This window comes from Hippopotamus amphibius, chromosome 9 (assembly GCF_030028045.1).
Source record: "Hippopotamus amphibius kiboko isolate mHipAmp2 chromosome 9, mHipAmp2.hap2, whole genome shotgun sequence".
NCBI lineage: Eukaryota > Metazoa > Chordata > Mammalia > Artiodactyla > Hippopotamidae > Hippopotamus > Hippopotamus amphibius.
The window spans coordinates 143,568,251-143,588,103 of NC_080194.1; the positions used below are offsets into that span (position 1 = coordinate 143,568,251).

The 19,853-nt window shown below is 66.5% G+C and overlaps 3 protein-coding genes across 3 annotated transcripts in view; 2 read left to right on the forward strand and 1 right to left on the reverse strand.

Moving 5' to 3' along the window:
* The window catches only part of C9H7orf50 (chromosome 9 C7orf50 homolog), an 86,665-nt gene extending 85,111 nt beyond the window's left edge, over positions 1 to 1,554 (forward strand). The window contains exon 5 of the mRNA XM_057748956.1: positions 893 to 1,554. Coding sequence (XP_057604939.1) covers positions 893 to 1,078 — 186 coding nt within the window. The 3' untranslated portion in view covers positions 1,079 to 1,554. The remainder of the gene's footprint in view (positions 1 to 892) is intronic.
* Positions 1,555 to 4,608: 3,054 nt separating this feature from the next.
* On the reverse strand, positions 4,609 to 12,702 carry LOC130861365 (cytochrome P450 2W1). Its single transcript, XM_057750194.1, has 9 exons — positions 12,278 to 12,702; positions 11,021 to 11,183; positions 10,603 to 10,752; positions 10,379 to 10,536; positions 8,930 to 9,103; positions 8,467 to 8,605; positions 8,197 to 8,381; positions 7,717 to 7,858; positions 4,609 to 7,607 (listed from the first exon to the last, which is right to left on the reverse strand). The coding sequence occupies exons 1-9, from the start codon at positions 12,449 to 12,451 to the stop codon at positions 7,342 to 7,344; spliced, it is 1,551 nt and encodes a 516-aa protein (XP_057606177.1). The 5' UTR covers positions 12,452 to 12,702; the 3' UTR covers positions 4,609 to 7,341.
* LOC130861079 (collagen alpha-1(XI) chain-like) lies at positions 12,610 to 19,756 on the forward strand. The gene is made up of 5 exons (XM_057749568.1): positions 12,610 to 12,690; positions 12,762 to 12,994; positions 13,210 to 13,510; positions 15,117 to 15,243; positions 19,507 to 19,756. The coding sequence occupies exons 1-5, from the start codon at positions 12,610 to 12,612 to the stop codon at positions 19,713 to 19,715; spliced, it is 951 nt and encodes a 316-aa protein (XP_057605551.1). The 3' UTR covers positions 19,716 to 19,756.
* Positions 19,757 to 19,853: the final 97 nt, after the last annotated feature.

Sequence of the window (19,853 nt, forward strand, 5' to 3'; positions counted from 1 at the left end):
CGTGGTGACTTGGTGTCGACGTTGCCACGTGGCTCGGGGTGGCTGTGGGGTTTGCTCCTGAGAGGTTACTGATTCCCTCAGTGCCGTGTCTGGGGGCTGCCCTGACCCTGTCCGGGGCTTTCCTGTTTCCTTCATCCCGTCTCTGGTGAGGAAGAGCTTTGCTGCCCGCGCCCGCCAGGGACTGTGTGTTTCCACGTCTGCGGACCCTCCCGGTGTGCGCGACGGGTTGCGACCCATTCATTTGGGGCCGTTGCCATCGTCTGTGACGCGTGTCGCTTTCGTGACGACAGGTGGCTCCAGCGGGGGTCGTCGGGGGCTGGCTCGGCCCTGTGTGCACTCGATGGGGTGGGGGGGCCCTCCGTGGAGCAGGCACCTGTGAGCTGAGCTCTGAAGTCAGGCCGTGGCTGTCAGGGGCCGTGGGGACCTCAGGGTGCAGAGGCTGGGCCGGGCCATGCCAGCGGTGCTGCAGGAATTGGAACCCCAGTTCTGGGGTCCTGGGCAGGATTGGGGGGTTCTGCAGCACGATCTCTCAGCTCAGGCTTCGTCTTCTCAGATCTGCTCAGTAACCATCTTTCCTCTCCAGCCCCCAGGCTGTGTCTCTCTTGTCTCGTCCTCTACTCTCTCTGTCCTGAGAAATCTCTCTTTGAAAACGGACGTTACTGTTGCTGTAGTGGCATTTCAGGAGGGCGTGGAAACCAACGTCTGCCAGCCTCTGGGGCGCGAGCCAGAGCCTGTGGGGAAGACAGCGGGGCCGGCAGAGGACAGCGGGCTGGCCGCTCCCTCCACCTCCCTGCCCGTCGTCCTGGTTCCGAGGGCGCCGGGGGCTGGACGGTCCGCCGCGTCTCTGTGCGCCTGCCATCCAGCCCTGACGACTGTTCTCTGCCCTGCCCAGGTCCCCGATGAGCACTTCTCCACCCTGCTGGCCTACCTGGAGGGGCTCAGGGGCCAGGCCCGCGAGCTGACGGTGCAGAAGGCCGAGGCGCTGATGCGCGAGCTGGACGAGGCCGGCGCCGGCGCTGCCGCCCTGCTGCCGGGGGGGACCCAGCGCGTCCGGCAGGTGCTGCAGCTGCTCTCCTAGCGGGCGGCTCGCCGCGGGGGCGAGGCCCCTGGTCCTCCTGGCCCCCTGACCCTTGGAGGGACTACCTCTCTCTCCTGGCTCCTTGACCAGGGACTGTTCATGGGGGATGACGGTTTTCACCCCTTCACAGCTGAATGCAGTCACTCTGAAACAACCTGGCCTCCCACTGTCCCTCAGGTCCCCAAGGAAGTTGCTTATTGAGTGAAATGTCTATTTTTGTACCAGGGGTGTTTTAGAGCTTGCCACGGCTGGCCCTTCCTGCCAGCTGTGGCCACCCGTGTGAGGGCTCCGGCTCTCCTTGTTGGTCTGGCGGTCCCTCCGTGCCGCCTGTCTGCGTTCACCGGGGGCCCGGGCTGCGGCTCGGCCATGTCACCTCCCTCCTCGGGCCAGGCCACGGCCCCGCTGGCCACTTACAGGGGAAACCTGGGTGTGTTTTCAATAAAAACCGGCCCCTGGAGGCCATGGCTCTTGTGTGACTCGTTGTGTGTCTGTGGGTCGGGGGTGGGCCCTGTGGCCTCCCCGGGACGGCATCCAGGCGAGCCCCTTGTGTGGCTTTCTGGCTGCGGGGTGACCCCTGCTCTGCAGCCTGCGTTTCCAGGGGGCGGCAGGGACCACGTGCTGAGGGACCACGTGCGGAGGGCGGGAAAGCCCGAGCTCTGCCCCGTTCCCCAGGGGAATGCATTTAAACCTGGCCCCCGAGTCTGTGATGCTCCGCCCCTCCGGTGTGGTCGGCTCCCCGCGCGGGAGACGCACGGGCATCCCGGGGCTTCGAGGCTGGCTGGGGGGCTCGGCCGCCGCGGAGGGGCGGGAGGAGCCGAGCCCCGCCTCCCGCGCCCGTGGCGGGCCTGCGAGCCGCGTCTGCGGGCGCGGTTAGGAAGGCGTCTGCAGGCTGCGCATCACGGGGGCCACTCTGTCGTGAGTCTGACACCAACGGCCAGCGAGTAAGGGGGCCCTCTTTTCCAGAAAAAGGTCTCGGGACTTCCTGTGGCCACTCCCGGCCTGGCGGGGCCCCCCGCCGTGGCCTCGGGGATCTCGCCTCAGAGCAGTGTCCCCACGGGCGTCCGCGCTTACCCGAAAGACGTGTCTGAATGGCGAGGAGTGGGTCGGCCTGAGGAGGGGGTGACCCAAGCCCAGGAGGGCCAGACGTCTCGAGGGCCCAGGCAGGTCCCTCACTGACCACTCAGGGCCTTTCCATCTTCGCACCGTGTGGAAGGCTCACCTGCTCCGTGCCACGGAAGGGGGTGCGGTGCTGCTCCCCGGGGGGCCCCTGCCCCCCCCGCTGCGCGTGCACACGTCCAGTTCCGGTGGGCGCGCCTGGCCCGGCGCCTCCGTTGGCCTTGCAGCCCTTGGAGACAGAGCGAGGGGGCCCCGCCCTCCTGGAGGCCCTCAGGCGCGGTCCCCAGCAGGAAAGCAGCTCCTGACCGTGAGGCGTCACAGCTCCACAGATAAGCTGTGGACAGGCCGGCTGCCCGGGTGCCGGCCTCCCTGTCCGTAAGCTCTGGGGCGTCTTAAAGACTGGGAAATAGACGTGCGATAAAGGAGGTCCCCGGGGCACAGAGGAGGGGCGGGTTCCCCGGAAGGAGCCGCGATGGACTGAGCAGGAGGGTAGCTCTGCGTCTCCCGGCAGCCAGACCAAACGGGGGGACGTGCTGGGTTCCGGCTCCTCGTTGCCTGTTGACGGAGCCGGCCGAGGAGGGCCTGGCGCCCCCCGCCCTCGCGCGCGACAGCGGCTGCAGGGGGCGCCTTCCTCCCCGAGCGCTCCTGTCGGGTGTGCGGTGCTGTACCCCGAAGCGTGTCCCCTCTGCCCTCCGCCCCCCCGCCGCAGAAGGTGCAGGGGAGGTGACATGTCACTTGGTGAGCCAAGCTTGGGACCCAGGGGCTCCTGGGGCCCTGGGTCAGTGGGTGTGGAGGGTCCGAGCCTGGCGCGCCCTCCGCCGCACCCCTAAGTCTGAGGGGCGTCTGCCCGAGGGGCAGGCGGGGCTCCCCACCTGTGCTGGCTGCAGTCCCGGGTGTCCATCCGGTCAGCGGCCGTGGCACCGCCAGGGCTGAGGACGCGGCTGGCAGGTGCGGGCCGGGCCTTCTGGGGTGCGGTCGAGCTCACTGGCCTGTCGGAGCCCCAGCCCCACGCCCTCCGGCCCTGGAGCCAGTGGTTGGTTGTAGGATTCACGGCTGAGAAACGGGTGTTTCCTGTTGGTCTCGGCTGTAGACGTGGGGACTCAGCTGCTTCTGTGCCCCCAGGAGGCGTGCGTCCACTTTGGGAGAATCAGAGTTGAGTGTGTCCCGTGGGTCCTGTAATGACATGGTGACCAGCCACAGGGTCCCTGTGAACCCCTGAGCAGGACCCCTGCCCCCAGCTTGCTCTCCCCACACCACGTGTTTGCCCTGCGAGGCTCTGGACTCACGGAAGAATGTCTTGAGTCCCCGCAGACCTGGGAGCTGAGCCCACAGGCTGTGTGTCTGTCCTGGAGAGTTCGCTTGTGGTTTGGGGCTGATGCGGTGTGGCGGGCGGCCAGCCCTGGAGCCAAAGGCAGATCTGGACCAACAGCCGCCCGCCAGCCCCTAAAGGTACGTCCTCAAGACCGAGAGGCTGGGGTGCTGCAGCCGTGGAAACAGGCATCCGGGGACCGACCTACCCGCGTGCGCCTAGTCCTCACATCTAGCCACGGGTCCCCTCCTGACCCACAATGCCAGGCGGCTCCTGATGGACGTCTGTCTGCAGAGGCTTCTCCCAAAAGCCACACAGCCGGCAAGAAATAGGATCTGAAACTTGGAGTGTCCATCGAAGGGTGAGTGGATACAATGTGGCTCATTCGTACAATGGGACGGGAGTCAGCCTTTAGAAGGGAGGAAATGCCCACACCTGGTGGGTGAACCTCAAGGAGGTGAGGCTCCCTGAAATAGACCATCACAGAAGGACAGGCACTGTGCGATTCCACTTCTGTGAGGTCCTGGAGGAGTCAGGGTCACAGAGACAGGAAGTGGGGGGGGGGGGGCTGGGGGAGGGGGAGGACAGAGTCTCAGTTTGGGAAGATGAGAAGATTCTGTGGACGGACGGTGGGGATGGTTGCACGATGGTGGGAGTGACCTTGATGTTCCTGAACTGGACACTGAGAGGCGGTTAGGTTGGTAAACTTTATGTTCTGTATCTTTTACCACAAGTAAATATTTTTAAAAATGAAACAAAACCAGGACTTCCCTGGTGGTGCAGTGGTTAAGAATCCGCCTGCCAATGCAGGGGACATGGGTTTGATTCCTGGTCCAGGAAGATCCCACATGCCGCGGAGCAACGAAGCCCGTGAGCCACAACAGCTGAGCCTGTGTGCTGCAACGACTGAAGCCTGCGTGCCTCGAGCCTGTGCTCGGCAACAAGAGAAGCCACCGAGTGAGGAGCCTGTGCGCCCCAATGAAAAGCAGTCCTCGCTCGCCGCAACTAGAGAAAGCCCGTGCGCAGCAGCGAAGACCCAACACAGCCCATTAATTAATTAATATTTTTTTTTTAAAAAGGAACAAAACCAACTACAATATGAGGCAAAGAGATGACTGGCCCATCAGCTGCCATCTGGGGTCGGTCTGAGCACGTGGCGGGGGCCTCTGCCTCTTGGTTGGGGTAGGGCAGCCCCAGGGCCGGGGGGGCCAGGCAGATGTTTGCCGTCCCGGTTCCTCACCCCGCGTGCCTCACTGAAGAAGAAGCTTTCAGACTGTGTGAGTCTGGCAGGCGGGTCCAGGGGTGGTTTCATGGGTCAGACGACAGACGTCAAACTTGGCAGAACGTATTGATTTTGTGTCAGGGGAAGGGGATCGGTGTGCCCAGAGGTTAGGTGGGCTCGGCTCTCCGGGGCCGAGAGACGGTGGGGTCCGAGCCCTGGACCGGGGTGGGTGAGGGTCTCGCTCACACCAGCCCTCTGCTCAGCCCACCTGAGAGCTGCATCGGGACACAGGGTGACCACCCACGGGCATGGGGGGCAGAGGTGCGACTGGGGCAGGTGACAGGCAGCCAGCCACCTGAGGGCACCAAGTTGCGGTGGCAGGATGCCTGGGTGCTGGCGGGAAGCCCAGGCCCGCAAGACGGGCCACGGAGCGTGGAGGTCACAGAGCGGAGGTCATGGGGTGGAGCTGCCGTCGGACGCCCCAGGCACGTCCCCCCAGCCAAGACCCGTCTCCACTGGAGCCTCAGCCGAGAAACAGGGTTCCCTGACTCCCTTCACCTGTGAGGACACCCCTGGGGCCGCCGTCATTCCCAGACGTGTTTGGGGCCTCTGCCCCCCAGCGCCCCCGCCCCCTTGGCCGCATTCAAGCCACCAACTCCACCTGTGGGGCCGGGCTTCCCAGAACAGCACATTTTTTATACTTTTTTTTTTGCCAGGATCTACCCCTCCGATCCAGCAGGGTGGCTTTTTAAATTTGTGCTTGGCAAATTAAAATAACTGCCCTAAAACGTCAAGCAGCCCATTGGGTTCTTCTGAGAAAACCGTCACCTTTGGAAGTGGTTCATTTGATGCCTGTTCTTATACGTTAGAAAGTAAGCGCCTTAGTTTCTGGGGCCAGCGCCTGGGCCGAGCAGGACACCCTGGGAGGCCCCGTGGCTGCGGTTCCTGGGCTGGGTCCCCGGCCCGGAGCAGGGGCTGTGCGGTGCCCGCATTTTCCCTCCTTATAGCCGTACCCGCCTCCTCCCACCAGGGCCCACTGCCAGGACGCCGAGTCTCTTCCCACAGCAGCTTGGGGTTGGGGGGCGGCTCCGTGGCCTCCGGAGCATTTTGCCTGCCCCGCCCTGCAGGATGGTGCTCGGTGCTGCAGCTGTGCCCGGGCGAGGCAGGCTCCTTCCGCCCCGTGTTCAATGCCAGGTGTTCCAAACCCACAAGAAGAGAAGGACACAGCAAGCCCCTGCTGCCCTGCCCGCAGCCCCTCCACCTCCAGGGCCCAGCGTGACGTCAGCGCAGCCCGGAGCATCCGTGGCCACAGCCCTGCCCAGGCCCCACCTCCCGCCCCGAGACTGTGTGCTGACTGGTGTGTCCTAGGTCACCCGCTTGCCCTCTGGAGCGCCGGGCTCCTTGTTACGGGTGCTTTGCACTGGAAGCCCTGGGCCATGCCCGCCCCACCCCATCCTGCCCACCAGTGCACGCCCCGGGACAGCCTCCCCACGTGGTCACCAACGCGTGGCGTGGTCACCGACTCGTAGTGTGGTCAGACGTTTTAACGTGTGCTCATTTGATGCTCCCTGGTGTCCACCCTCCTCCAGGAAGGCCCCCCGGCCCCCGGCTGGGAACAGGGGCTTCTCCCGCCTGCCCCCAGCCCTGTGCCTCCCTCCAGTCCCGCAGGCACGCTCCGAGCTCCAGCGTCCAGCTCACTGGGGAGGCGCTGTGAAGGCCTGGGTGTGACCTCAGCTCTTTGTTCAGAATCCGCCACTGTCGCTAACCTCCTGCCATGTCTGGGGCCCCGGCCGGCTCTCCGCCCACTGCCTGCTGGTCCCTGTGTTCTCATCCTCGGAGAGGTGACCTTCACCCAGAGAGTCGGCTCAGGGGGAGGGTCCGGGGGCAGATGTGGAAGAAGAGTGGGGGGTCAGAATGGACCAGAGAAAAGGCTCGTGGAGGTGGCCTCCCCGCAGACTCCCGCCCAAGCCCCACTGCTGCCCTCTAGGTGGCTGGCCTGTCTCCTGCGAAGGGCATCTCTGTGGCTGCCCCAGGGCTCAGGGAGCTCTGAGAATGGGGTGGGTCTGCAGGGGCCCCAGGGGCCCAGGGCCTGGCACGGCACGGAGCAAGCTGGGAATGCTGGCCTGAGGCTGGCCTCTGGTGGGTGTTGCCCTGGGGCCCAGCAACCCCTGCCATCTCCCTGCACCCCAACTGCAGGCGGGTGGCCCCCCCCTGCCTGGCAGGTGTTGCCTGGTGGCACTGGCCCTGGGTCTCCTGGGTCACACCGTCCCCCTGGGCAGGGGAGCCAGATGGGGACGGTGTGGGGGGGCTGTGGGAGAGGAGGCAGTGGGGAGGCCTGTGGGAGGGTGGGGAGGGGGCGCTGCACCCGTGAGGGGGTGCCCTGGAGGGTCTGGGGCAGGGGGCCGGGTGCAGACAGGCAACAGTGATGCCCCAGGGTCTGGGGACAGGGAGGAGGGAACCCAGCTCTGCCCCGTGGTGCGGGGCCTGGAAGAGAGAGCGCGGGGTGGGGCCTGGGCGGGGCTCTCAGGGAGGGGGCGGGGCACACAGCCCGCGGCGGTCAAGGCAGAGAGCCCAGCTGGGGGCCGCCCGCCCGCCCGCCGTCCCCTGCTGAGCACCTCACGCCAGGAGGGACTCAGACCCTCCCGGCCCTGGGGCTTGTCCCGCAGTCGGGCCAGGCCTCCTGCAGTCAGCGCCCTGCAGCCTGGGCACCGCGCGCAGGGTCTGCGCCGGCGGCCGCATGGTAAAGGCTGGGGCGGGCGTGGTGTCCAGGGTGGCGGCGCAGAGGCCGGGCGGGGGCAGCAGGCGGTACCTCTGCAGGAGGCCCGCGAACAGCAGGAACAGCTCCGACCTGGCCAGGCTCTCCCCCACGCAGACACGGCGGCCTGCAGGGGACACGGGGCGCAGGTGGGTCCCGGAGGCCACAGCGGGTGGGGGGAGTCCTGGGAGCCGGGGACCCCGGTGACCAGGCCCCCCCAGCTGGGGTTGCGGTACCTGCAGAGAAAGGCAGGAAGGCCGCCCGCTTCACGAAGCGCCCGTCGGCGTCCAGGAAGTGGCCCGGGTTGAACTGGCGGGGGGTCTCCCACTGCGTCTCGTCCAGGAGCACGGAGCTCAGCAGGGGCACCACGGGCGTGCCCTGTGGGGGCGGCGGGGGGGCAGCTGGACACCCCGTGCGCCCAGGCGGCGGCAGACGGGGAGCACAGGGAGGGGCCGGGGGGGAGTGGGCGGGGCCCGGGGCGGGGGAGGGGGCGGGGCCTGGCCGGGGACGGCCGGGGGTGCAGCCCCCCCGCGGCTGCTGTGCGGGGCCCTGAGGCTGAGGGATGCCCCCCGCTGAGCCCCCTCTCCCGCTGCTCGCGGGGCCCTGGCGTCATGACCCGAGTCCCCGAGGTCCCGGCCCCACTGCCCTGAGTGGGAGGAACAGGTGGGAGGGGGGCCTGGGAGGGGGCGCAGGGCCGCGGGGCCTGGGCCTCCCACCTTGGGGAGCAGGTAGCCGCGCAGCTGGGTGTCGGCGGCCGTGCAGCGTGGCACGTGGGGCAGGAGGGTGATGAAGCGCTGGACCTCGTGCAGCACGGCGTTGGTGTAGGGCAGGGAGCGCTGGTCCTCCAGCCGGGGGGGCCGCCCAGGCCCCAGCACGCGGTCCAGCTCCTCCTGCACCCGGCCTGCGGGTGAGAAGGTGGGCGCCAGCGTCCCGGGAGCCTCCGCCCCTTGGCACTAGGCCCCGCGGGGACGGGCTCACGGGCTCACCCTGCACGCGCGGGTGCTTGCCCATCAGGAGGGCGGCCCACTGCAGCGTGGCAGACGTGGTCTCCGTGCCGGCCATGACCATGTCCAGGGCACAGGCCACCATGTTGGCCTCGGCAAACAGGCCCTCGGGGTCTTTTCCCTGCAGAGGTGGGCGGGGCCGGGCTCAGCGGGAGGCTGGCTCCATGGACCCCAGCCCCGGGCTCAAGAAGGGCGTGGAGGACACAGGCTTGGCGGGAAGGATGGCGCCAGGATCATTGAGCACCTACTGCGTCCTGGGTTCACCGCAGCCTCCCAGCCGCCCCACTGCACAGATGAGGAGACTGAGGCTCAGAGAGGCCCCCAGCCAGGAGGTGCAGCAGCGCGGCATAGGGCCAGCGTGGCTCCCTCCCCAGTCCCCTCTGCCTGGCTGGAGACCCGGGATGCCCCCCAGGCCTCCTGGGTGGTGGACGGGTCTCATCCACACCTGGCCCTGCTGGATGAGGGCATCCAGGTAGCTCTGTGCGGGCCCTTGGCCGGGCGTGTGGGGCCGCCGTGCCTCCAGGAGGGTCCTCAGGATGGCCCGCACCTCCTCGATCTTCCGCAGGACGGGCCGGTGCAGCTGGAGGAGGGCCCCGAGCCAGGGGTAGATGTTGAAGAGCTGGGAGCAGAGCGGGGGCAAGACAGCGTTGGGGGGGGGGGCGAGGGCGCGGGCCCCACAGCTCCACCTGGTGAGGGGCGGAGCCATCTTCCAGCGGGTGTGTCCACCTGTGCAGCAACCCGGCGCCTCCCCAGGCTCAGGGCAGGGGTGCCGCAAGGGGGCACCTGCTCCCCGCCCCCGGGGCCCCTCCCCCACCCTCCCAGCGGGACCAGGAGCCCCAGGGGCTCTGATGAAATCCTCCACCTGAACCGTCTGACAGGTAACACACCTGGGGGTCCGTGCAAGTCACAGCAGGCGACTGCTGTCACGGCCCCTGCTCCCCACCCACCAAAGCAGGTAAGGGGGAGAAGGGGCAGGGCTGCCACTGTGGAAATAACTTTGAATTTGCTGAGTCATCAGGAAAAAGGGGAATTTGCAAACTTCAGAGCTTTGGCCCCCAACGCTGTGAAGAGGGGGTCACAGCCCCGCCTGCCTGACACCGTGGTCAGCTGCCCTCCGGCTACACTCGCACCCCTGTGTCCCCCAGAACATGAGCCACCACACGGGCACAGGCGCGGAAGGCCACGGGACATTCTGTCTCCCTGGAGCCCCTGATCCTCCGGCCTCTGTCCTCCTGGGGCTCCCTGGCGGGACTCGGCCAGGCTACTTTCTGGCGGAGGCTGAAACTTCTGCCCGTCTGAGGCTCTTCCAGCCGCGAGGGGTGACTTAGAATCAGGACAGAAGCCATGAGCCCCCACCCCCGCCCATAGCCTCAGATCCTGGCGAGATCAGGCTGAAAAGTACACGTGAGCCAGCTGCCACCACAGATACACACCCCGCTACCCCCCATCCCACCCATCCCACCCCCACGCCGTCCTGTGTGCCTAAGCCAGTTACAGTGAAAACTGGTAACAGTGGCTACAAATAGAAACAGTTTAAATTCTGGAAAAGAATGAAATGTACACAGCTCTGGGGGCTCTGAGAATCAGGACGGATCCCTGTGGGTTCCTGACCCGGAAGGAGGACCCCCCAGATTCAAGGGCTGGGGCCTGGGGGACACGGAGCCCCACGTCCAGGGAAGAAACGCCCGGGTCCCGCCTTTGAGCAGGCGCACCTGTTACTGATGGGAAGGTGCGGGGAGGGGGCGCCCCCGCCCTAGGCCCCCGCGGTTCCCCAGGAGCACAGGGGACTGGCCTGGGGCCGCACGGCCCGTCGACGGCAGGGGCGGGCTGCACCTCGGGCTGCTGGGCCGCTTCCTGCCCCCACCCCGAGCCGCCGGGAGCCGCGGCCTCTCACCTGCAGGCTGGGCGTCCCCAAGAGGACCATGACCTCGTCAACAAGGCCCAGCAGCGTCACGAACACGGGGTCCCGGTAGTCGAACCGCTGGCCGAAGAGCAGCGCGAAGGTGATGTTGGAGGGAGCCCAGCCGAGCACGGCCAGCGGGAAGGGCCGGCCTGCGGGTGGAGAGAGGCCTCAGGGCTGAGGGGCCCTGGGAAGGGGGCGCCCCGGGCCCCACGTACCTGCGTAGCCGTCCAGCTGCGCCGTGAGGCACTCCAGCTCCTGCAGCACCTTGCTGGCCACGGGTGCCCGCCCCACGCCCAGGCCGTGGAGGGTGCGCACCGTGAGCTGGCGGGCAGCCCTCCAGCGCGCCCCGGAGGAGAAGAAGATGCCTGCGGGCCGGACACACCCGGTGAGCAGCCCCGAGGTGGGGCGGGGGAGGGGGGGGCCGCTGGCGGGGGCCTCAGTCCCACCCCTGAGCCTGTGCCCCTGGAGCTGGCCTTGGCCGGCCCGGCCCCCTCTGGTGTGCCCTGGTCCCGGGCGCACCCAGCCTGCCACACGGTCACGCGGGGAGCACTCCCGCCTGCTGCTGGGAGGGACGGGCCCTTCTCCCAGCCCCTCCCCACCGGCGGAAGCCCCCTCCCGCTGCGGCACACCTACCCCCGCCTCCCTGGATGAGCTGGAAGATGGCGATGGGAGGCCGGCCGGCCAGCTCCTGCCTGGTACCCACCAGGGCCTCCCTCACCGCCTCGTAGCCGGTCAGCACCACCATCTTCTGGCGCCCAAAATGGACAGTGAACACGGGCCCGTACTGTTCCGCGAGCTGGCGGGGACGGGCAGGGGTCAGCCTGCTGCCCCAACCCCAGGTCCCGTGGGAGCCCCTCAGGCCCCCACCTGCCCGTGTGGGGAGGACGCGGGGAGACTCAGAGCCTGGGGCGGGGGCTGGGGTCGGCTCCTGGGCCTCTGCGTGCGCCCCCTCCCATCTGTCCTCACGGCACCTCTGCCTGAGACGGGAGGGCTATCTCCCCACTTTACAGATGGGGAACCTGAGGCCTGGGGTTGGGGAGTGAGTTGCTGTGGCTCACACGGACGGAGCAGGGCCTGCCATTCCCATCCACTGCCCACTCTGCCCCCAGCGTGGATGGTGGCCTCCAGGGCAGGCACTGGGCACAGGCCTGAGAACCCTGGTGCCTGCAGCCTGACTTTGTGGGCCATCACGGCTCCCCTGAGGTGCCACCATGCCCTCCTCCCCACCCACCTGCAGGGCCACCAGGCAGCCTTGTGGGCGGGTCCTGGAAGCACCTCAGCCAAGTGACCGTGAAAGCTGGACTGGGCAGGGCATTGGCTGGACGGCCCTCGAGAGCAGGGCCAGGACCGCCCCTTGCTTCACCAGGTCAGCCAGCTCAAGGTGGGCCAGGGAGTCCAGGCTCCCACCCAGGTGGGAGAAGCCACACCCAGCAGGCGTCCCACCTGCCCCACGGGCACATCTGATCTGTGCACAGGTCCTGGTCCTTCCGTTGCCAGACCTCTGCCGCAGGGTGCCGCTGCCAGGAGCACCTACCTCCTCCCCTCCCCTGCCCCCAAACCTGGCCCCCCTGCGGGCACTCATCAAACGCTGCCTCCTCCAAGGAGCCCTCCTGGCCTGCCACTCCTGGCCCCCTGCTCCGTGGCCCGCCCATCTGCTTCCCTGTGGGGTGGAATGTTCTCTTCCCCAAGGCAAGGTGGGCACTTGGGCCTCCTGTGTCCGCTCTCAGGACCGGCACCAGGCTGGACACGCACCTCCCATTCCACAGGGGTCCTGGAAAACGGGGGCTCAGCTTTCCCGCAGTGGGGCTGGGGTGCCTTCAGGGCTGGCAGGGGGCCCGGCCCTGGGCCCAGGCGCAGAGCCAAGCTGAGGACACGTCTGCCCCGACCTACCTCCCTCAGCGACTGGTCCTGCTGAGACACACGCAGCAAATGCAGGTTCCCGATGAGCGGCAGCGGGCGCGGCCCCGGGGGCCAGCGGGGGGCCGGGCCGGGCGTGCGGGCGCAGGTGCGGAGCAGCCCCCAGAGCCCCAGGAGCCCCAGGAGCCCCAGGAGCAGCAGGGCCATGAGGACAGCACGCGGCGAGGCCCCAGCCCCCCTCCTGGGCCCTGTGCCTTATAGGCCTCCCGGGAGGGCGTGCCGGCACCCCACCCACCCCACCACCCCGAGAATGTGGAATGAGCAGTTTGCAGGGGACAGCCAGGCGGCTTAAAGCGACAGCAGGCATGCGTGGAACGTGGGGTCGAGGCTGCGGCGGGGGCCGGCCCGCGCTTGGGGCCTCCCCGGCCCTGGCCTTGCTGGGGAGAGCACCGCGTGGTGGCCCACCTGCCCCCCTCAGGTCTCGGCCTCTGCCCGGTCCCTCTGCGGGACCCCCTAGGCTCTTCCAGACCCACGGCCTCCTGGGTCCGCCCAGCTCCTCTCTGCCTGGGGCCAGTGGGGGACGCCGGGCGCGGAGCCCACGGGGCACGGCCCGCAGGGTCGACACAGCAAGCGCCTCAAATCCCGGGGCTTCGAAGGCCCTGGCGGTGAGCTCGCCCGCGTGACGGTCTGCTCCTTGGCGGCCTGGCGCACGCGCATCCAGGCAGGAGGCACGGGTCCCACGGGGGCGGGGTGCGGGGGGGGGAGGCGGTTGGCCGCTCAGGGGAGCCTCCCCCGCAGGCAGGGCCAGGCCGGGGCAGCGCCCGCCGGGCAACAGGTGGCTGGGCTGCGTGCCCCGTCTGTCTGGGCTGCACTCTGGCCTCCTAAACCCCGGTGGCCCCGCTGGGAGGGGAGGAGGCGCCGCTTTGGGAACCAGCTCCGAGGGGCGGGAGGGCTGTTGGCACCAGAAGTGGCTGGGCCTGCTCCGGGCCTCCTGCCCCAACACGAGGCAGCGGGAACCCCATCCCCGCCGCTGGGCCCTCACCCCAGGGCCCGTCTCCTGGGTGCCGTCGTGCCCCTCTGCAAATCCCAGAGCCAAGGCAGCCTGAGGGCCCTTACCCCTCCCAGCCCGAATCTGCACACCTCCTGGGATGGAGCGCTCACTACCTCACAGGCCGACCGCTCGGATACCGTGGGGCTGCCGTGAGGGAGGCCCCGCGCTGTCTGCTGGGTCTCGAGCTGAGCAGCTGGTTCCAGGGCCGCTACCAGGTGCATAGGCTGGGGGTCCTGTCTGCCCAGGACGGTTCACTTAATCCGTCGTGCGTTTCTCGAGTGCCTGTGTGAAATCGGAGGCACAGGGATTCTAAAAGGGCCCCCACAGCCCAGTGGGAGGGGCCCACGTGGCTGCGACTCTGCCGTGGGAACCGCCTCGGGTGTCAGAGCTGGAGAGCTGGGCCTCGGGGAAGGGCGATCTCGCAGAGGGAACAGCCTGTGCGGAGCTTGGAGGCCTGAGCTAGCCAGGGCGGCGTGAGGACAGGGCGCTGGGCGGCCAAGGTCACGGCCACAGGAGCCACGCGGGGCGGCCCGCGTTGGGGAGCACACCCCTGGTGACGGGCAGTGTGGCTGGGGGTGCTGGAGGCAGCACGCGGGGTCCCTGTGGGGGCCTCGCCGTCCAGGTTGGCAGTGAGGCCGGGCCTAGGAGCCGCGCTGCGTGGGGGGCCCCTGGGCACCGGGAGCAGGCGCGGCCCGGCAGCCGGACGGTGCTGCCGGGAGGACGTTTCGGGACCGGCCCCAGCAGAGCTGGCGTCCGTCCTGCGCGCGTCCAACGCCCACAGCCCGGTGGGGTCGCCCCGAGGCAGGCTCAGCTGGGAGGCGTCAGCCACCCCCACCCGCTGCGTCCCGGCCAGCGAGCGGCGCGCAGCAGGGGAGGTCACGGGCTCGGCAAGCAGGGGGCTGAGCACTGGGGCCCCGGGACGTGCGCGTGTCGGGTCCCAGCAGAGGCCTTTGGTGCAAAATGGACGGGGGTGTGGGGGGGCTGCTGGCCGCGAGGCAGGGAGCTTATCCTGAGGCACCACGGGGCCCCCGGGAGGCCGGGGCGGCCGTGCGGGTGGGGCGCCGTTTTGGGCCTCTGACCTCTGGGACCCCAGGGGGCTGGGGCACTTGTGTTTTGAAGCTTCGAGAGCGACGGGCCACGCCTGATGACCTACGACCTAGCCTTGGAATCACGCAGCTTTGCCACCTTAGGGGAGCCGAGGTGGGGGGGCTGGATGGGGGAGGGGCAGGGTTCTAGAAGAGTCTGGCACGGGGAGGCGGACAGCCCTCAGAGTCCACACCGATCCTTCCGGGGGCCCGCGCTGCTCCGTCTGCAGTGTCCCGGGGCCCCGCGTCCAGGAGCTCCCACAGGCGGTGCTGGCAGGGCCTGGGGGCGTCCCTTCCAGCCCCCCCCCACCTTTCCTCAGCCCTCAGCATCCAGCAGCTCATCGAGTACCTTCCCCCCACCCCCCAGCCTGAAATAACAACCGCGGCAATAATGATAGCCCTCCTCACATGCCACTGCTTTCCCAGACACACTCCTAGAAGAGCTGCCCCGCGCTCCCCTCACCCCGACTCCAGCCTCAGAAAGGGTCCTGCCAGCCTCCCAGCGACTGCGTCACAGGCCACCCCTGTGTGGGGTCCCAGGGCTGCAGCACCCCGGCTGTTTAGAAGGCAGAAATGTACCCTCCGCTGCGCAGTGGGTGTGGGCAGGACTGCTTCCTCCCCAGGCCTGGGGTGGACGGGAGGGCCCTCCTGTCTCCCAGCTCCCGAGGGCGGTGGGCGCCCCTCGGCCACCCGAATCCGGGATGACCTCGTCTGGAGACTCTTCCTTTTCTTACAGCTGCCAAGGCCAGGTGGGCACATCTCTCGCAGGGCCAGCAGTGAACCCACTACAACACCCCGCAGACTCCAGTACTCACAGACGCACACCGGCGAAGAGTCCAGAAGTCCACCAGGTCCCTTAGCAGGTGAGGCCCTCCCCGACCTGCTTCTTCCTCGTGCATCCTTCAGAGGTGTGCCCTGTTGTGTACGTGCCCTTTTTTTTTTTAAAGTTTATTCACGTATGGTAAACAGCACGTGAAAGCGTACAACTGGGTGAGTTGAGATGCGGGGACACCCACGGAACCTTTGCCACGTTCAGGAACACAAACACCTCCATCCGCCCAAGTCTCTGCGTTTCATTTTACCGTAACAATGTGGCTGGGACGGGCAGGGGCCTTCCCCCTACCACCCCCCGTAACTGCTGCCTCCTTGCTGGGCCGGGCCTGCCTGTCCTTCGGTCCATCTCAGGCCATTACAAACCTCCTGCTGAAAACGCCTGTGTGCCCGTCCCAGTGCACGGTTGCATGGTCGCTGAAGATAACTTCCTGGAAACACGGCCCCTGAGCCAGCGGGGTTGTTCCTCGTTTAATCCGGCAACGTTCCCACCCAGGGAAGCGGCTGCACCCCGACCCCCTGCCACCCCAGGCAAGGCCCTTCCCGCCACTGTGTCTGCCGGGAGTCCGGAGGGGTCCCCACCACCGAGTGCCCCGGTCTCCGCCGCTCCTCCACTTCCTGCCCCTCGATATCTGACACCAAGTGCTGGGGGTCTCCTGAGCGCTGTGCCCGCTCTGTCCTCTGCCCGCACCTCTGCTCCAGGCCAGCTGGTACCTTTTCTCGGCACCAGGAATGATTTTCACACTCGTGGCCCCCTGAGCTTTGAGGTGGTGCCCACACCCTGGGGCCCAGGAGGACCCCTCCAGCCCCCTGTGTGAGACCACCCTCCGCGTCTCATGCACTTGGACCCAGGGGTTCTGTGCCCAGTGGGACTCTCCCTAGGGAAACCCCAAGCTGGCTGGAGCAGGGCCCTGGGTCGAAGGGTGTCCCCCAACACTCATGCCCACCCAAAACCCCAGAATGGGCCTTGTTTGGAGAGAGGGTCTTTAGCGAGGTCACTGGCCCCTCATGAGGTGACAGAGGGAGAGGTGGAAGCCGAGGCCTCAAGCCAGGGGACACGGGAGCCCCGGAAGCTGGAATGGCAGGAAGGACCCCCCCCACCACGGAGCCTGCCCTGTGACACTTTGATTCAGCCGCCGGCCTCCGGAGGCGAGAGGGTGTGAGTCGATGGTGTTTTCAGTCCCCCAGACTGTGGTCCTGTTAGGGCAGCCCCAGGAGACCGTGGAAGCAGAGTTCAGAAAGTTGCCCCACTCGCAGAAACGAGGCAAACAGGTGACACGAGCCCCTGTTGTTCGCCCGGGAGGGTCGCTGTATTTAACTTGCTGTTTACTATCGACCAGGCCCAGGTGCTGGGAAGCTGAGGTTACCTTGCAGAAAAGAGGAAAAGTGCAGGTGATTTCCCCCCGTAAACATGCAATGACTTCTGCCTGGCAGAGAAGATAGCCCTGAGGGCGGTGGCTTTGTTGTCCTGTCAGACATTAACCTGTCCGGAACCCAGCTCAGCAGTCTCGCTCCAGAGCTGCTTCTAATCTGGCTGGACGTGGGTCCATCAGGGTTTGGACATTCTTCTTTGAACCAGCCTTGCCAGCTAAACATGCTCCTTCGCTAGCAGGTGAGATAAAACTCGGACATGTGCTCAGTATCTGTCTGAGAGCTTTTTGAAAATTACACTTTGACAGCAGAATTTGTTAAAGTGGAAAGATCAGCGATATCTAGTTTCAGGCAAGGGTTGATCCAGGGACCGGATGATGTTACTAGGGTTTGGATGAATTCTCCTTGCTCTTGGGTCTGCCGGCTGCACTCGGGGGCCGCAGGGGGTGCGGGTAACCTCTCTGCACCTGGTGGCCAGATGACAGCCTGCCACCCAGGCTCGCCTCCTCCCAGCTGTGGTCCAGTGCGCAATTCTACCAACACCATCCTGGTGCTCAAGCAGAAGCCTGGAGATTCTGGTCAGACTCACTGGCCAGGCCCAGCTGGCCGGGGTCCCCGGGCTCTGACTGGGGCTTAGGTCACACATGGCCTTGACACCCGAGGTGCAGGGTGTCCCTAGAGGGGTCTGGAGTTGCACACACCTGGCTCCACACTTGGCGCCTCCATCTGCTTAGCTGAGGCAGACGACATCCTCCAGTGACGGCGCCCAGCCCTCAGAAGCTCTTTGTATCACGTGTGCTCCGCCCGCGGAGAGCAGAGGCCCTGCCCTTGAATCTGCGTGGGAGCGCATGACCACGGCAGAGGCGGGGCTCTGTGACTTTGGAGGCTGGAGCACTAAAGCGATACAGCTTCCACCTGCTCCTCCTGGGATGCTCGTGTGCGAGACCCAGCTGCCATCAGCTGGGGAGGGCCGGGGGAGGGGAGCCCCGGCCCACAGACGTCGGCAGGGCTCCCGGCCACGTCCTAAGGGGGTTCCCCAGCCTGAGGCGCAGCAAGCCCAGCGGATGCCACGTGGGGCCGTCTGGACCCGGGCCCGCCCACGCTGCAGGTCCAGCAGCACAGCTTGTCACGCAGCGGTGGGCGACTCGTGCTCTGGCTGCGTGACTGCACGCGAGGGGCTCGAACGGTGTGTCTCTACGTGTGACATGAGGGTAATAATACCTGCCTGACTGAGCTCATTCTTCAGGAAGGCTTTTTAAAATTTTATTTACTTATTTATTTATTTGCCACACTTTGAGGCTTGTGGGATCTTAGTTCCCTGACCAGAGATCCAACCCGGGCCCCAGCAGTGAGCGCGCAGAGTCCTCACCACTGGAGTGCCGGGGATGGACCGAACACCTGCTGTGTGCTGGGCGCTGTTGCAGGCCCCGTGACCCCACACGAAACAGCCCAGCACATAGAGGAGTTCCAAAAACGTTAGTTTCTTCCCTGATTTTCCAATCTCTGCACTGCTAAACATCTCCTACAAAGCAATAACCACTTGTCTGGTACAAACACGTCCGTTAAAAGCTGGCTGTCACCTCCAGGTCGCTGGGCCTCTGATGCTTCACGGGTCCCTCAGGGCCGCCAGACAGAGAGGGTTAGGCAGCCTTGGGGGGGAGGGGCTGTGCCTTTTACTGCTAAGTGGTGCGATCTAGTCAAGTGGAAAAGTGCCATTCGCTGGGTAATAAAAGCCTCTATTGTTCACAGCCCTGGAAACATATTAATGAATAACCCAGTGTGCGGCCCCTGGCTCCAGCAGTGTAAACAGTTGTTAATATGACAGGAACAGGTACAAGCTTCCTTTTGTAGTTTTAAGTGGGCCCAGAGCCCCAGGCCGAACAAGGCCCAGACAACAGGCTGGGCTTTCCCGGCAGACCTCTGCGTGCGGCCCCGTGAACCTTTAGTTCTGTGCTGGCTCTGGACACACAGGGTGGAGTGCGACCTCGGGCACGGAGATCCGGGGGTGTGCCCCGTGGGGGGACGCTGCGCGTGGGTGGGGGCGAGCCGGATGCCTTCTTGAGGGCAGGCGTCCAAGCCAGGCCTGGAAGGGGGCAGGCCCTGCGGGTTGGAGCAGGGGCTGCTGGGGCTGGTTGGCAAGCCCCTGACATTACAAGGGACCGTGAGTGGTGCGGGGTCAGGTCAGGGCCTGGGGGAGGAAAGCCTGTCCAGAGGGGCCGGTGGTGAGTCCGTGACGCTGAGGCCCGCACATGCGTGTGTCCAGGGCCCGGCACACGGCGGGTGGGTGGGGGTTGGAGGTCAGGGCAGAATCGCACGGCAGGGTGTGCTGGGCCAGCAGCCCCCCGCCTCCCCAGCCACCCAGATGAAACCAGAGGCTCTGCCCAGGGTGCAGGGCAGGGAGGAGCTCTGCTGGGGGGGGGCTGGGGGCCCCACGGAGCCCTTTCCTGTTGGTACTGTTGCCATAACAACAATAATAATGACCATCCAGGGCTTTCCTGTTTGTGATGCATTTTTACTCTTTAATCTGTTGAGTTTTGTCCCCAGATTCACATGTTGAAGTCCTAGCTGCCGGACCTTAGAACGTGGGCTTTCTGGGAACAGGGTCTTTGCAGACGCAGTTAGTTAAGGTGAGGTCGTCGGGATGGGCCCTCACCCGATACTAGTGCGTCCTCGCGAAAGGGGGACGTTTGGATACACACACAGGAAGAGGTCACACGAGAGGCAGAGATGGGGTGATGCGTCCGCAAGCCAGGGAGCGCCAGCATCCCACCAGCAGGGACGGGAGAGGCTGGAGCAGACACCCCAGTTTCAGAGGACCAGCCCCCAGAACTGTGAGAGGAAGAATTTCTGTTGTTCTACGCGGCCAGGCGTGTGCACTCTGTTACGGCAGCCGCAGGAGGCTGACAGTCCTTCCTTCTCACCAGGCAAGCGCCAGGATCAGGCACTGGTGGTGGGGGGACAAGCCCTTGCAGACTCGCGGGGATGCAGAGACCCCCAGGCACAGCCTGCCGGGACCGTGCACGGCTGCTGTGTGTCCTTGGGTAAGTTGCTGACCCTCTCTGCACTTCCGTTTCCTCACCATACGCAGCTGACAGCTGGACCCTCTGCCACTGGGTTGCCCAGAAGGTCGTAGGCCCCGCAGAGCGTTTGGCAGAGGGTCCGGGCCTTTCAGAGCCGCGGGCGGGGTGGGGGTGGGGCCGCGAAGCCTGCGCGGGAGGGGCGGGGTCCTGCGTTGAGGGCGGGGCCTATGCGGCGGGGGGCGGGGCTAAGC